The sequence below is a fragment of the Xenopus laevis genome, chromosome 3S (assembly GCF_017654675.1).
Source record: "Xenopus laevis strain J_2021 chromosome 3S, Xenopus_laevis_v10.1, whole genome shotgun sequence".
NCBI classification, from domain to species: domain Eukaryota; kingdom Metazoa; phylum Chordata; class Amphibia; order Anura; family Pipidae; genus Xenopus; species Xenopus laevis.
This window is the reverse complement of record NC_054376.1, coordinates 99,555,040-99,567,990: the sequence shown is the minus strand read 5'-3', so window position 1 is coordinate 99,567,990 and position 12,951 is coordinate 99,555,040. Positions and strand designations below refer to the sequence as shown.

Genomic DNA, 12,951 nt, shown 5'->3' with positions numbered 1-12,951 from the left:
GACGCTTTGCGTGGATGTTTCCTCCGCAGAGATGGTTCTTCCTTCTCCCAGGTCAAGGGAATGCAAGCACCTCCTGCTGATCAATTTCTCCTGTTACTTTAAAAAAAAAAAAATGCCAATTTGAGCTCTGTAAATTCTCCTAGAACACATGGTTCTCTTGGCCTTTATCCCCCTCCAAGGGGGAAAACCAATTCACTGCTACTCGCTGCCTCCCCCTCCTTGCCTGAGCGAGGACGCTCGGATCCAAAGTCAGTAGCAGCAGTTAAAAAAAAAATAATAATAATGTTATGAGAATAGGTAATCTCTCATTCCTCCCTACTTGCTTTTCTATTATTTATTTTTTTAGATTTTTTTTTTCTTGTTCTCTTAGGGGAGAAAAATATATATACTTTTTTTTTCCTCAATCGTCTGTCAGATCCTGTACAAAAAGCAGTTGTGATTGGCTCAGTCCAGCCTCCTGCAGAGTTGGAGGCACAGGTATTTCCTCACTGGGTAGGCACGGCAACACCCGGCGGGGAAAACTTGTTACTATCTGGAACTTTTCAGGAGTCTCTTTTAGAGAGAACAAGAAGTCATGGATAACCTGGAAACAGAGGGGTGGAAGGAAGTAATGTATATATAATGTATCTTTGATCTCCACTGTTAAAACGGGGGTGCTTGCTTTAGAAACTCTACTATAGTTTATCTAAACAAGCTGCTGTGTAGCCATTAAGAGCTAAAAAAGGAGAAAAGACACAGGATACACATCAGATAACAGATAAGTTCTGTAGTATACAATAGGATTCTTCAGACATTATCTGTTATCTATTGTGTGTCCTGTGCTTGAATGGCTGCCCCCATGGCAACACAGTAGCTTGTTTATATAAACTATAGTTTTGTTTTTGAAGCAAACACACCAGTTTTGCCAGTAGATTACATTGTCTTTCCTTTACAACACAAATTTTTCGGTGTTACGGTCCCTTTAGGGTAGAGGCACACAATGCTATTTGGGGGAGATTAGTCGCCCTGCGACAAATCACCTCTTCTTCGGGTGACTAATCTCCCCACAATGCCTTCCCGTCGGCTAGAATTTAAATAGCCGTCGGGATGGCACTCTGAGTGCTTGGGGCGACTTCGGAAAACAAAGCGATCCGAGTGCGATTGAGATTCTAGCTGACGGGAAGGCATTGTGGGGAGATTAGTAGCCCGAAGAAGAGGCCATTTGTAGCTGGGCGACTAATCTCCCTCAAATAGCATTGTGTGCCTCTACAATAACTAGGAAAGCAGACTATTGCAATCATGCAAAACAATGATGCTCAGTAGGCTAAGTGACCCACTGGTAGATAATAATAACTTCCCATTTAATACAATGGTTGCAGAGATTCAGCAGAAGCACATTATTACTCTTCCAGTTTGTCTTTCAATGTAAAATGTGAGCAATACTCAGAGAAGTGCAGCAGACTGAAGACATTCTTAGAAAATCCCAGTACCACCGTATTCAGTTTTTAACGAAATTTTAAATAGAATATCCTGACCTACTTATAAAGTTGTCTGATCCTGGAGCCATATCCAAACTGCCACTGTAAAGTGGATACTTACTGACAGGGACTGGGTGAAGAGAAACCTCCGCTCTACCCTGGTACCATTTGGCATCTTAAAAATAATTTTGACATTATCTGGATGATCTGGAACTGGCTCGGCAGGGAGACACTCAGACTTGCGCTCTTTTTCTTCCTCCAGATTCTATTGAGAGGGATAAAATATCGGCAGTTAATAGAGAACAGTACATAAATAAAACATAGAGAGTAATACATAAATAAACAAAAACTAAAATATGGAGAAACATTTGAAGGAATACTGAAAGCAGTGTCATTGAGTGTGCAGTACAGCAGGGACTAAAATTCATTACCCTTTTCTTCCTCTCTTCTAACATCTGTTTGCGTTGTGCCTCTTCCTCTTCTCTTCTTTTCTGCTCCTGTTTCTCTTTCTTCTTGCGTTCTTTTTCTTGGTCAGCACGAAGGGATACAAGATATGCCTCGTCTTGCTGCTGTCTCAGCACCTGAGTCTCGTTTCGCTCTTCTCTGTAAAAAAAAACACCTTAAGTACCTTAATGGATTTTCTTCTTTTTAGGGGGTTTGTGTCCTCCTAGTTAAAACCATTTATGTTGATGTTAGACTCCCCTATATTGTCAGTCCTTTGGGTAAAACAATAGAATTTTTGTATGTGTTAAAGAGGAACTATCACGAAAATAAAAATTTAATAGCTGCGTCATACTGAAATAAGAAGCTTTCTCAATATATTAAATGAAAAATATCTTCACTATTCCTCTATCAGCATTTGTTTTTCTTCATTCGTTCTTCATGCAGCAGTTAGGTGTCAGTCATTAAGTTAGATCTAATATATCTTATAGGGGGGCTCCCTTTCCTAGCAGATGTATTAGAGCTCACTCAAATAACTGATTCCAGTACAAACAAAATATAACAAAATAACTGCCTTTTGCGCAAATTCTGCATGTAGCGAGACGCGATGTCTGGTGATTTTAATAGAGTGATCTCTAATACATCTTCTAGGCAAAATGAGCCCCTATACGATATATTGGATCTAACTGTTAATAAATATCGGACACCCAACTGCTTCATGAAAAGAGAATGAAGACAAACAGATGCCGAGAGGAGAATAGTGAAGATAAACTTGATTATTTCAGAAACAGAAATAGAGAATTTTCAATTCATTGTATTTAGAAAGTTTCTTATTTCAGAATGACGAAGCTCATATTAATTTTAATTTTTGCAATAGTTCCCCTTTAACAAATGCAAAACCTCTATAGTTTGAACCAAATGACTGACAATGTAGGGGAGTCAAACATCAACGGCTTTAACTTGGGGGACACAATCACTGAGAGTACCTCAAACTGTATCAGATGTAGTTGCAGATGACCTATCCCTGTCTAACAAGAAATACAGAAAAACTTCCCACTTAAAATATGAAGACCAAACAGTTTTTTTCATTCAGAATCTGTAACCCCTACAGTACCCACTGGTACATTAGGGGTTACAGATTGGTGTTGAAAATTGTCACTGGAAAAATTGTCACTAGAACTTGTAAACCTCCTGCCTAAATAAACAAGAAATATAATCTATAACATTGTGACTCACTTAACACCTGTCTCCTCTATTGTTCAGAAACTGAATGAACATAAACTTTATTAGAGTTTGGAATGGTGAGATATCTGTATGGGGAAGGCGCTAAGGAAAATGTAAAGGAAAACTAGGCTGCAACTCAGCAAATTGCTCCCTTAGGTGGGCAGCAAATATCATATTTGAAGTGAGAGGTCTACAATGAAAGCAAATATTTGGAGAGGAGCCCCGGGGTTAATTACTTGAGCATAAATTTACACTGGAGATCCACTCACTCAACTATTGATTTGAACTATTTATTGAGTTTGCAGTTCTTATACTGAAAGCACTCACCTCTCTAGTCTCTCTGATACTAAATAGGTCTGGTTGGCTTCAATGATAAATGTCAGCTGGTTAATAAGGTCCTGTGGCTGCATCAGGCCCTCTAGTCTCCCCACTACAGTCATTCGGCGATCCTTGAGCATGATCATACCCAAGAAGGGATAGGTGTTCTCACGCAGAGCCTGGGAAACTAACATGAGAAAGAATGTATATGATGCAGCTAATATAACAGCTGGTAGGACAGCAGTAGAATAGAAGTATGGTTAGTTGACTCACCCCTGAATCCTTCTGGCTTGTTGGTAGAACAGGCCCAAAACAACATTCTGCTGTTAATAAAATGGGTGACCTCGGGGGTACAGAGGGTGTTTCTAAAAAAAAAAAAAAAAAAAAAAGGAGTACAAACCACTGATCCACTGTACTCAAAAAAACAGTTGTTCCAATACATGTAATACACTTACCTGCAGAAATCGTCAGAGTCCTGGTGATCTTCCCCATGCAGATAAACTAACAAAAAGCGCAGCTCCTGTTTAGCATCATTCAAAGCCTGTCAACGAGATAAAGGCCTTACTCACAGGAGTAAAAAAATATATTTATAGAATACACAAAACCTCAATGTGCAGATCGCAGTCTATTAGTTTCAGTTAACTGATATGTGATGGGATCCTGCAAGATAGTCTGCAAAGACTGTAGATCTTCTGTAAACTGCACCAATGTGGCTGTCCATGCTACCCATCCAATCCCTAGTTTCATTTTACAGCTTGTGGTAGACTGACGAGAATACATTGTTTGTTGGTTACTAAGGCTAAAGACACTGATGAATGGAACACCCGTCTTAATAAATCAGCACTTCTACTCGACATACATTAAAGCTGCAAAGTGTTTCATCTATACCAGCCCCCAAATCCTTGTCAATTAAGTAGGCCTCCTTCCCAGTCCCATTTAGTGTATTTAGAATTGATGCTGCTTCTGCATGAATTCATAACCCTAGGTCTTCCCAATGTTGAACTGTATTTGCCAATTTATGAAGATCACTCTCAAATTAAAAAGCAATGGACCAAGGATGGGCCCATGAGGTACTCCTGTGCAACTTTAGCCCAATTAGAAAAAAAAATCATGTATTACCACTCTATGCAATCTTTCAGCCGGCTCACCATGTTATTTAATTGGTAGCCCTCTGTGCCTTCTAGCCCAATATATTATATCTAATTTCACCTCCTTAGCTAACTGGCCAATATTGACCTGGCTGAGAATAGAATACAATTTTAAAGGGGAACTATCGTGAAAATGAAAATTTAATATAAGCTTCCTCATACTGAAGTAAGAAACTTTCTAAATACAATCAGTTAAAAAGTCTGCATTGTTTCTGAAATAATCAAGTTTATCTTCACTATTCCTCGCTCAGCATCTGTTTCTCTTCATTCTGTCTTCATGCAGGAGTTGGGTGTAAGATGAATGATCCAATATATCTTATAGGGGAAACTTCCTTTCCTAGCAGATGTATTTGCACAAATTCTGCATGTAGAGAGACATGATGGCTGGTGATTTTAATAGAGTGAGCTCTACTAAAATCAACAGACATCATGTCTCTCTACATGCAGGATTTGTGCAAAAGGCAAGTATTTTGTTTGCACTGGAATCAGTTATTTGAGTGAGCTCTAATACATCTCCTAGGCAAAAGGAGCCCCCCTGTAAAATATATTGGATCATTCATCGACACCCAAATGCTACATGAAGAGAGAATGAAGAGAATCAGATGCTGAGAGAGGAATAGTGAAGATAAACTTGATTATTTCAGAAACGATACATACTTTTTAATTGTTCGCATTTAAAAAGTTTCTTATTTCAGTATGCTGAAGTTTATATTAAATCTTCATTTTCACGATAGTTCCACTTTAAAAAAATGGAACCACATTAGCAAGTCATTTATACTTCTATGTGTATTATCCCTTTGTATTCTGGCACATGAATCCCAAAATTAAATGTATATAATGATCTGCAGAACAAAGTTATATGTAGGTAGTGATAACTTGGCATATACTTTATATAGATATATAGATGAATATATATCCTCTACACTAGTGGCAATTCTCTGTGAGTTTTACATAATTTAAATATGACAAAGTTTCTTCTTTTATCTATTATTTTCACTTGTTTCCCAACAAAGGTGCACCGTTTGGCATAACCTCATGAGGAGAAAATCAGGTTTAATCCCTATACCAATTACAGAATTTTTTTTCTTGCTTTTGTTATTCTAAGGGTTTGATGCAAACGTTTTACCTGGCTGTAGGTACCCTGGTAAAATACAGGATGTATTCTGCCATATTTCTCTTCAAATAGTTGTATAAAGGAGACCACATCCCCTACTGGGTCAGTGACTCGGCTGCGAGGATCCGGCCTTATAAATCGAAGAGTAAATCTAATAAAGGAGATAAAGAACGGCTGAAGACATTCCGAATTCACGGACAGGTACTTTACATTACATTCACAGCAAAAGTTAAAAACGTACCTAAATATATCAAGTAGTGTATAGTATGTGATGCGGAATGGAAGCATAATCAGGTAGTAACCCCATCCTAATAGCCCCTGTAACAAGATAACAATATTAGAAGTTTGCATACAGTTCACTTCTACCGGACTACGATAACAAATCTGAACTTACCCTTGGCTGTGGCCGTGACACCACATAGCTGTATACTCTATGGTCGGCAGTATTCACCTGCAGAGGACGGTTGGGAGGGTTGTTAAAAACACGGGGGACACCTTCCTGTTCATTTAAACGGTCTTGGACGGCAGCCTACAGGAAAGAGAGACCATCAGAGAAGTCTATAGACAGTTTCCCCTCCATCATTGTATCATCCACTATCTGTATGCTCAGACTTTTTCCACTAGTACACGTATACACACACACGCTCATATTGCAGAAAACTGTTTAGTCTGCTGGCTGACCAATCATTTTCTGGATCCTTCCCTGCTGGTTCAAGTACATACCTCAATATTCCAGTTGTGCTGCTGCAGAGTTTGGCGACACTGGTCCATTGATTCGATACCTGTCAGGTCCTGTGAGAGACATATAAAATACTATATCTTCAAAAATAAATGTATATTATGTTTTAAACATTTCTATTTATTAATGTTAGGTGAACACTAAACAGGCTCAATGTTTTAAGAAAGATAAAGCATAAATGATATTATGCTGTGCTATTTTCAGTCATCTAGAGGTTCAGATGTATCTGTTTTAAGAGTGCAGTGGTTTGTTTGTTATGCCTGAGTGGGGGCTCTTGTCTACTTCACTCGGATCAGCCTAACAGATAAAGAGTAAAGGTAGGCATACAAAGGTCCATAAAAGCTGGCAACAGACTGAGTTGGCTTCCCTAACAGATAAAGCTCAGGGCACACAGGCAGATTCAGGGAAATTAGTTGCCCAGCGACAAATCTCCTCTTTTTCGGGGCGACTAATCTCCACAAACTGCCTCCCCACGGCTAAAATGTAAATCGCCAGCGGGGTGGCCGCCTGACGAGGAAACTTCGCAGGAAGGCAGGGGTGGTAGTTCGGGGAGATAAGTCGCCCCGAAGAAGATGAAATTTGTCTCTGGGCGACTAATCCCACTGAATCTGCCTATGTGCCGTGACCCTAACTGTCCAAGAATTACCCAGATAACAGGTTTAAAAATCCCACTGGAGCAAGGACTTCAGTTTGCTGATGTGGTCTTCGCTCCAATCACTTGTATTCCCATCATCGTTATCCGATTGCTGGGCCCTAGAGCCCAAGGAATGGATCAACCTGGTATCGCCCAACATCGCCCAACAAATGGATCAACCCGGTATCGCCCACCTCAGATCAGGGAAAGATCCGCTTGTTTGGCATCCTTGCAAACAAGCAGATCTCCAAGTGTTATGTCTAGATTCTGCCATAAAGCAAGACAGGACTGCTGCTGTTAGCAATAAAGGAATTACAGGAAAATTACTTCCACATGAAACCCCAAAGATACTACTTTTTTCAGATGTAAATAAATCCACTCCTACTCAGACAAAACACTACCACTTTACACAATATTGTATTACACTGATGTATTCCTGATATACCTCTGCTTTTCATTCTGAGAGTAAATATTGAACCCTTGCTGGCCAGAGGCACTGCACATCCTTCTTTGATTCACTCAACAACTGTAAAACCTGATTTATGCCAAACAAGCAGATCGTTCCCTGATATGCCCAACTTGAGGTGGGCAATCCATTCATTTCCTGCCCTAGTGCCCAGAAATCAGCAAACGATGATGGGAATAGAAATGATTGGAGCCGCATTAACAAAACTGAAGCAGTGCTCGTTCCAATGGGATTTTTTTAACCTGTTCTCTGTGCAATTCTCGGACAGTTGTCAATTAGGGAAGCAAACGGTCACTGCATATTTACTGGCAACATACAGTCCAGCATAGGCCAAGGGCTTACCCTAAAACTAATTTGACAGAACGGACAAGTTTTACAGATTTTACTAAAGCCCTAGGTAACTGTACTTAAGTCACAGGAATCCTACCCAAAATATATAACTTAATAAAAGTTTAAAAGCTGGAATGCGAGCAGTTCACTCCTGCATCACTAGATGTGCTCAGTTTGGAAGCACAGCCAAAAGGCATCTTGCCTGCAACTTAGATCTCCACAACTTCTTCATAAAAGTCACAAAAACATGGGGCATGAGGCAGTGGTTGTATTTCTAACACTGGGATACGCATATTAGCCAGAGACATAATGACTGCTGCAGAAATAGCCTCAGAGCTCTGGGGAACTGTTTATAAACCATTCCAGATTCTTGGAACAAAAATCTCCTCTACACTGGCATACTGACAAGACTGGAAAGTGAGTTTTTGTACATCCAGAGACTTCTGCTTCCAGTTAAAGCAAACTGGCAGAAATCGAGGTCGGCACATGCCAAGTGCATAAAATCGGGCAAACTGTGCAGGAATCCGTAAACGTGGTATAAAATAAAACTTGACTTTTTGGCAGGAAAATGTGGCAGATCACTTGAGAGGCAATACACAGGCTCCTAATAACTAAGCTCCTTCTGCCTTATTTTTGTGAAAGTGATAATCACTAAAAGGGTAAATGAATATAGGCCAGATTAAAGAATTAAAGGAACAGTAACACCAAAAAATGAAAGTGTCCTAAAGCAAATAAAATGTACCGTACTGTTGTGCTGTGCTAGTAAAACTGGCGTGTTTGCTTCAGAAACACAACTATAGTTTATATAAACAAGCTGCTGTGTAGCTATGGGGGCAGCCATTCTGTGCCCTGTGCTTGAATGGCTGCCCCCATGGCTACACAGCAGCTTGTTATATAAACTAGAATTGTTTTTCTAAAGTAAACAGCAGTTTTGCCAGTGCAGGGAAAACAGTACATTATATTGTCTTTACTTTAAAACAATTTCAGTTTTTGGTGTTACTGTTCTATAGAAAAAACAGAGGGATGGGGCTTTTGCCTTTATGCTGAATTTAACTGAAAAGTTGTAAATAAAAGCCTGCCATTTTCACACAGAAAATAGCCGCATACCACCATTGTTTTTTTAAATGTAACCTTTGGGTACCCATTAGTTGTGTTGCCATTCTGCCACATTCCAGGAAACGGCACTTCAAAATATATATTTTATAAAATGCCCTTTTTTTGCAGTTTCTACTATTACTCATTCTTCATAGCAAAATTGCCCAAACTCAGATTGAATGGGGTGTTTGTGAAAAGCAGTTTAAGTTGACGGAGGTCTGGGCCACTCCTGTGTAACTTTTCAGTCCTGACCCAGTGCCTGCCCAAAAAAAAAAAAAACAATCCCACAATATGCTTTAGGGATGGTGTTCTGATGAGCCTTTTAACCACACAAAATTCAAAATGAGAGCTTGTTTCCACATATATAGTTGCATAGCAGATGAGGCTGAAAAAACAAAATTTAAACCTTTTCTTCAAATAAAGCCTCCCAAACTTTGAGCTGACCTACAAATGTTGGAAAATCAATCTGATACTGCCTCCAATATGTATAAAAAGGAAAAAAACACCTTTTTCACTAATGGCAACCAGACCAGCTCTTGGGTGATTATTGTGTTTGCGTAGTGCCGGTGCTGTCAATGCAACAGGTATAGTCACATTACCTCTAGTTATTAAATAGTAAGCGGGCCAGTCCTATACAATATTATTCCTCATAGGAATCCTGCTACACAAGTTTGCAACTGAGATGTCTAAAGCTGGTGAATGAGTTCATCATGGAAATATACAATATAATGTACTGTTGCCCTGCAATTGAAATACTGGTGTGTTTACTTCAGGAACACAACTATAGTTTATATAAACAAGCTGCTGTGTAGCCATGGGGGCAGCCATTCAAGCACATGTTACACTGTAGATAACAGTTCTGAAGAATCCCATTGTATAGTACAGAGCTTTCCTGTAATCTGCTGTGTATCCTGTGCCTTTTCTCCAGCTTTGAATGGCTGCCTCTATGGCTAGACAGCATCTTGATTATATAAACTATAGCAGCAGAGTTTCTGACGCAAACACACCAGTTGTAGCAGTGCAGGGCAACACTATTATAATGTCATTCCTTTAAAATACTTTCATTTTTTTGTGTTACTGTTCCTTTAAATAGGCATCTAGACTAAGACTAGCAAAGCCATTCATTTATTTTAGATAGACTTATTACTCACTTAAAGCAAGCCAGAGTGTTTTGGACATAATGGGGGCAATAAAAATGAGTTAAGATTAAAAAAATGGAGTAGTAAAGCAAACTACCTATCTTTATAATATTTGCACCTCTATAAAATGCTGTACATGTGTGTTATCCATTCCACATAAATAACTATTGTCATTTAACTGTATGTTACTATATAATTGGTACTTACTTGTAAAACAGTTACTTGTCACCGACGTCAACATCATGTATATGCATAGCGGCAAAAAGCCTGGAAGCCTCTCAAATCCATTGGCTCATTTAAAGGGAATTGTGTTGCTTATGGCATGAAAAAATACCCACTTCCCTCAAACTGCCGACGTCTACATTTCTAAGTGACAGCTGCTCTCAATAGCCCTAAACTCAGCCATTCCGGTTATGTAGAAGCCTATTGTTTTCATGAGGACAGCTACAAAATGCAATGTGTGCCACCAGCCTTAGTTTAACAGACTATTATCCACTATTTCTGCACTTGCCCTAAAGCGAAAGCCATTGATGATCACTACTGCATCTGTCTGTTACTGTGAAGTGGGTGATGCTATGACCAATTAGTAGCACACCAAAAAATGTAAATATCCATTATCAATGTCAACTGCCAACCGCAACTGACACAGAAATAACATTGTGAAACACCTCGATATGGATCTGCTGACTTGTACATGGCCCTGCGATTAAAGACAGAATGTAAGCTCTGTGGACGATAAACTTCTTCCTCCCATGTCTCAACATGCGACATTATGAAAATGTTTACTAATTGCTCCGTTTTTAGTTTTACTACAGTGTCCAAATTGACAGAGCTGCGTATCCAGGTAACTTTGTACAGTGTCGGACTGGGACACCAGAGGCCCACCCAAATACCTTTAGACTAGGGGGCCCACTCTAAGTATTATTTTCTACTTTTCCTTACTCAACCTCTATTCTCTTATTCTCTTTTCATACTATAACATATTATTCCATCTATTTAACCTCTTTATTCTCATAGAAATAGGGAATGGCCATGAAATAAGCCAAATGTTTAGAAGCAGGTGGGACCACTGACATTTGGGCCCACCGGGAGTTTTCCTGGTATCCCGTGGGCCAGTCCAACACTGACTTTGTACTGAGAGTGAAGTCTGAATGTGATTTAAGAGTCAGGAAAACACATATTGTGGCCCTGACATCCTGGATCATAGAAAAGAAGTGAATGGAAGGCCACTGAAGAGAAGCACATGAAGACTAAAGAAGCCCAGTCTATGGCACATACACAGCTGATCTATAAAAGGCCACAGAACACGAGTGCAGCCACTCTATGTACATGCATAAGGCAGGCCTTTCCTCACACACCTCCCATAACAGGGCACGTGAGTCTTCAGCCGGCATTCAGCAAGAACTTTATAATGGAGTCATTTCCATCCTGCGTCTTCCCAGCTGTCATCCAACTACAACTGTCGTGACATTGACAAATAGAATCCACTGGGTCATTTGACTCTACAAATGACTCCTCTTGCTTAATAATAACTAGAGCTTCGTTTTCATTCTGAAACAAGGGCTGAGGATGACAACTTTTCTGGATACGGGCCCTTGGCCATTTTACTCCACCCACTGACAGCCAATCGGTGCGAGGGTTGATCATCCCTCAATGGCTCCTCCTAATTACGATACCTGAAACTGCAACAGTTTTTCGGTCTGCTCCTGGCTCAGCTCCCGCTCCTCCAGCGCCGCCATCTTCCCTCTCCGCCTTCTGACCCGTCACTCCCATTAAGCGGAAGTGACGTCCCGACGGAACTTTCGTCCGCAGTCGCCATCTTGGGTGCTTAGCAACTATTAATGGCTTCGCTGGGGAACGTGTCACGTGTTACGAATTTGTGACGTGTGGCGCTTGCTGCGTGACTACACCGATTGTTCCCTAGCTTCTGAACGTTTCTCAGTATTCGGTGTGTGCTGCCGCCAGATGTCGCTGTTTGCACTGAGCTTGTCCATCACTGTCATCCCATTGTACCCTTGCATTTATACATAAGCGCTGCTTCCACTCCAGTCACATTAACATTTCAGCTATATATTTAAGTTCCTCCTGTCTCGTTACTTTACCTCACCTGCGCCTTTTATCTCTTTCACTCTCATTGTAAGGAATCTGACAGCCTTTTCTAAACCAAAATATTGGCCTTCCCATATTTCTATCTTTATGATCTATGGATGACATTGCCATGAAGGATCATTTTCATCTGCAGAATTTTGCGGCAAAAAAAAGGTCTCCATAGGAAAAAGACGCCCATTGCCTATAATGTGCATTTGGACAAAAAGCCACAGAGACAAAAAAAAAAAGTTGCCACAAGAAAAAACGCCCATTGACTTTAATGCATTTTGCTAATTTTTCTCCAAAGTGAAATGGGACAGATTGACTAGTGGCAGCCCAAAGGCCAGGGGCACACGATAAGCTATCCGTGGCACGATATACGTTCCTTGTAGCTCCACATAGGATGATCCACTCTGTTTGCCACTGGCCTAATTGTATCATCATCAGCCACAGCCTTTTCATGCAGCAGTGTAGTAAAAATGAATGGGTCCCATCTCCAGGGTCAGACAGTGCTGGTGGGCCCCCAGCTCCCCCCCCCCCGGTTTACTTCCTGCTGCGACCAAACTTGAGGCAAAAAAGCAGTGCAGTGTGTGCGCTGACGCGTGCTAACAAACGCTGATGTGCATGCATGAGTGCGAACTGACAAATGCGTGAGTGCGCACTAATGCGCTGACATGCATTCGCACACGCGCGTTAGTGGGGGGCCCTGAGGCAGAAGCCCCGGTGGGCCCCAGGCACCCTAGTCCGATCCTGCTCAT

At 40.6% G+C, this 12,951-nt stretch overlaps 1 protein-coding gene across 1 annotated transcript; it reads right to left on the bottom strand.

The window, feature by feature from the left end:
- Nucleotides 1-347: 347 nt before the first annotated feature.
- Nucleotides 348-11,850, bottom strand: faf2.S (Fas associated factor family member 2 S homeolog). The gene is given in 11 exon segments (NM_001093644.1): nucleotides 348-583; nucleotides 1,579-1,722; nucleotides 1,889-2,060; nucleotides 3,450-3,627; nucleotides 3,714-3,805; nucleotides 3,896-3,981; nucleotides 5,715-5,853; nucleotides 5,944-6,020; nucleotides 6,097-6,231; nucleotides 6,426-6,494; nucleotides 11,782-11,850. Coding segments are annotated over 11 exon segments (1,338 nt in total). The 5' UTR covers nucleotides 11,845-11,850; the 3' UTR covers nucleotides 348-400.
- Nucleotides 11,851-12,951: the final 1,101 nt, after the last annotated feature.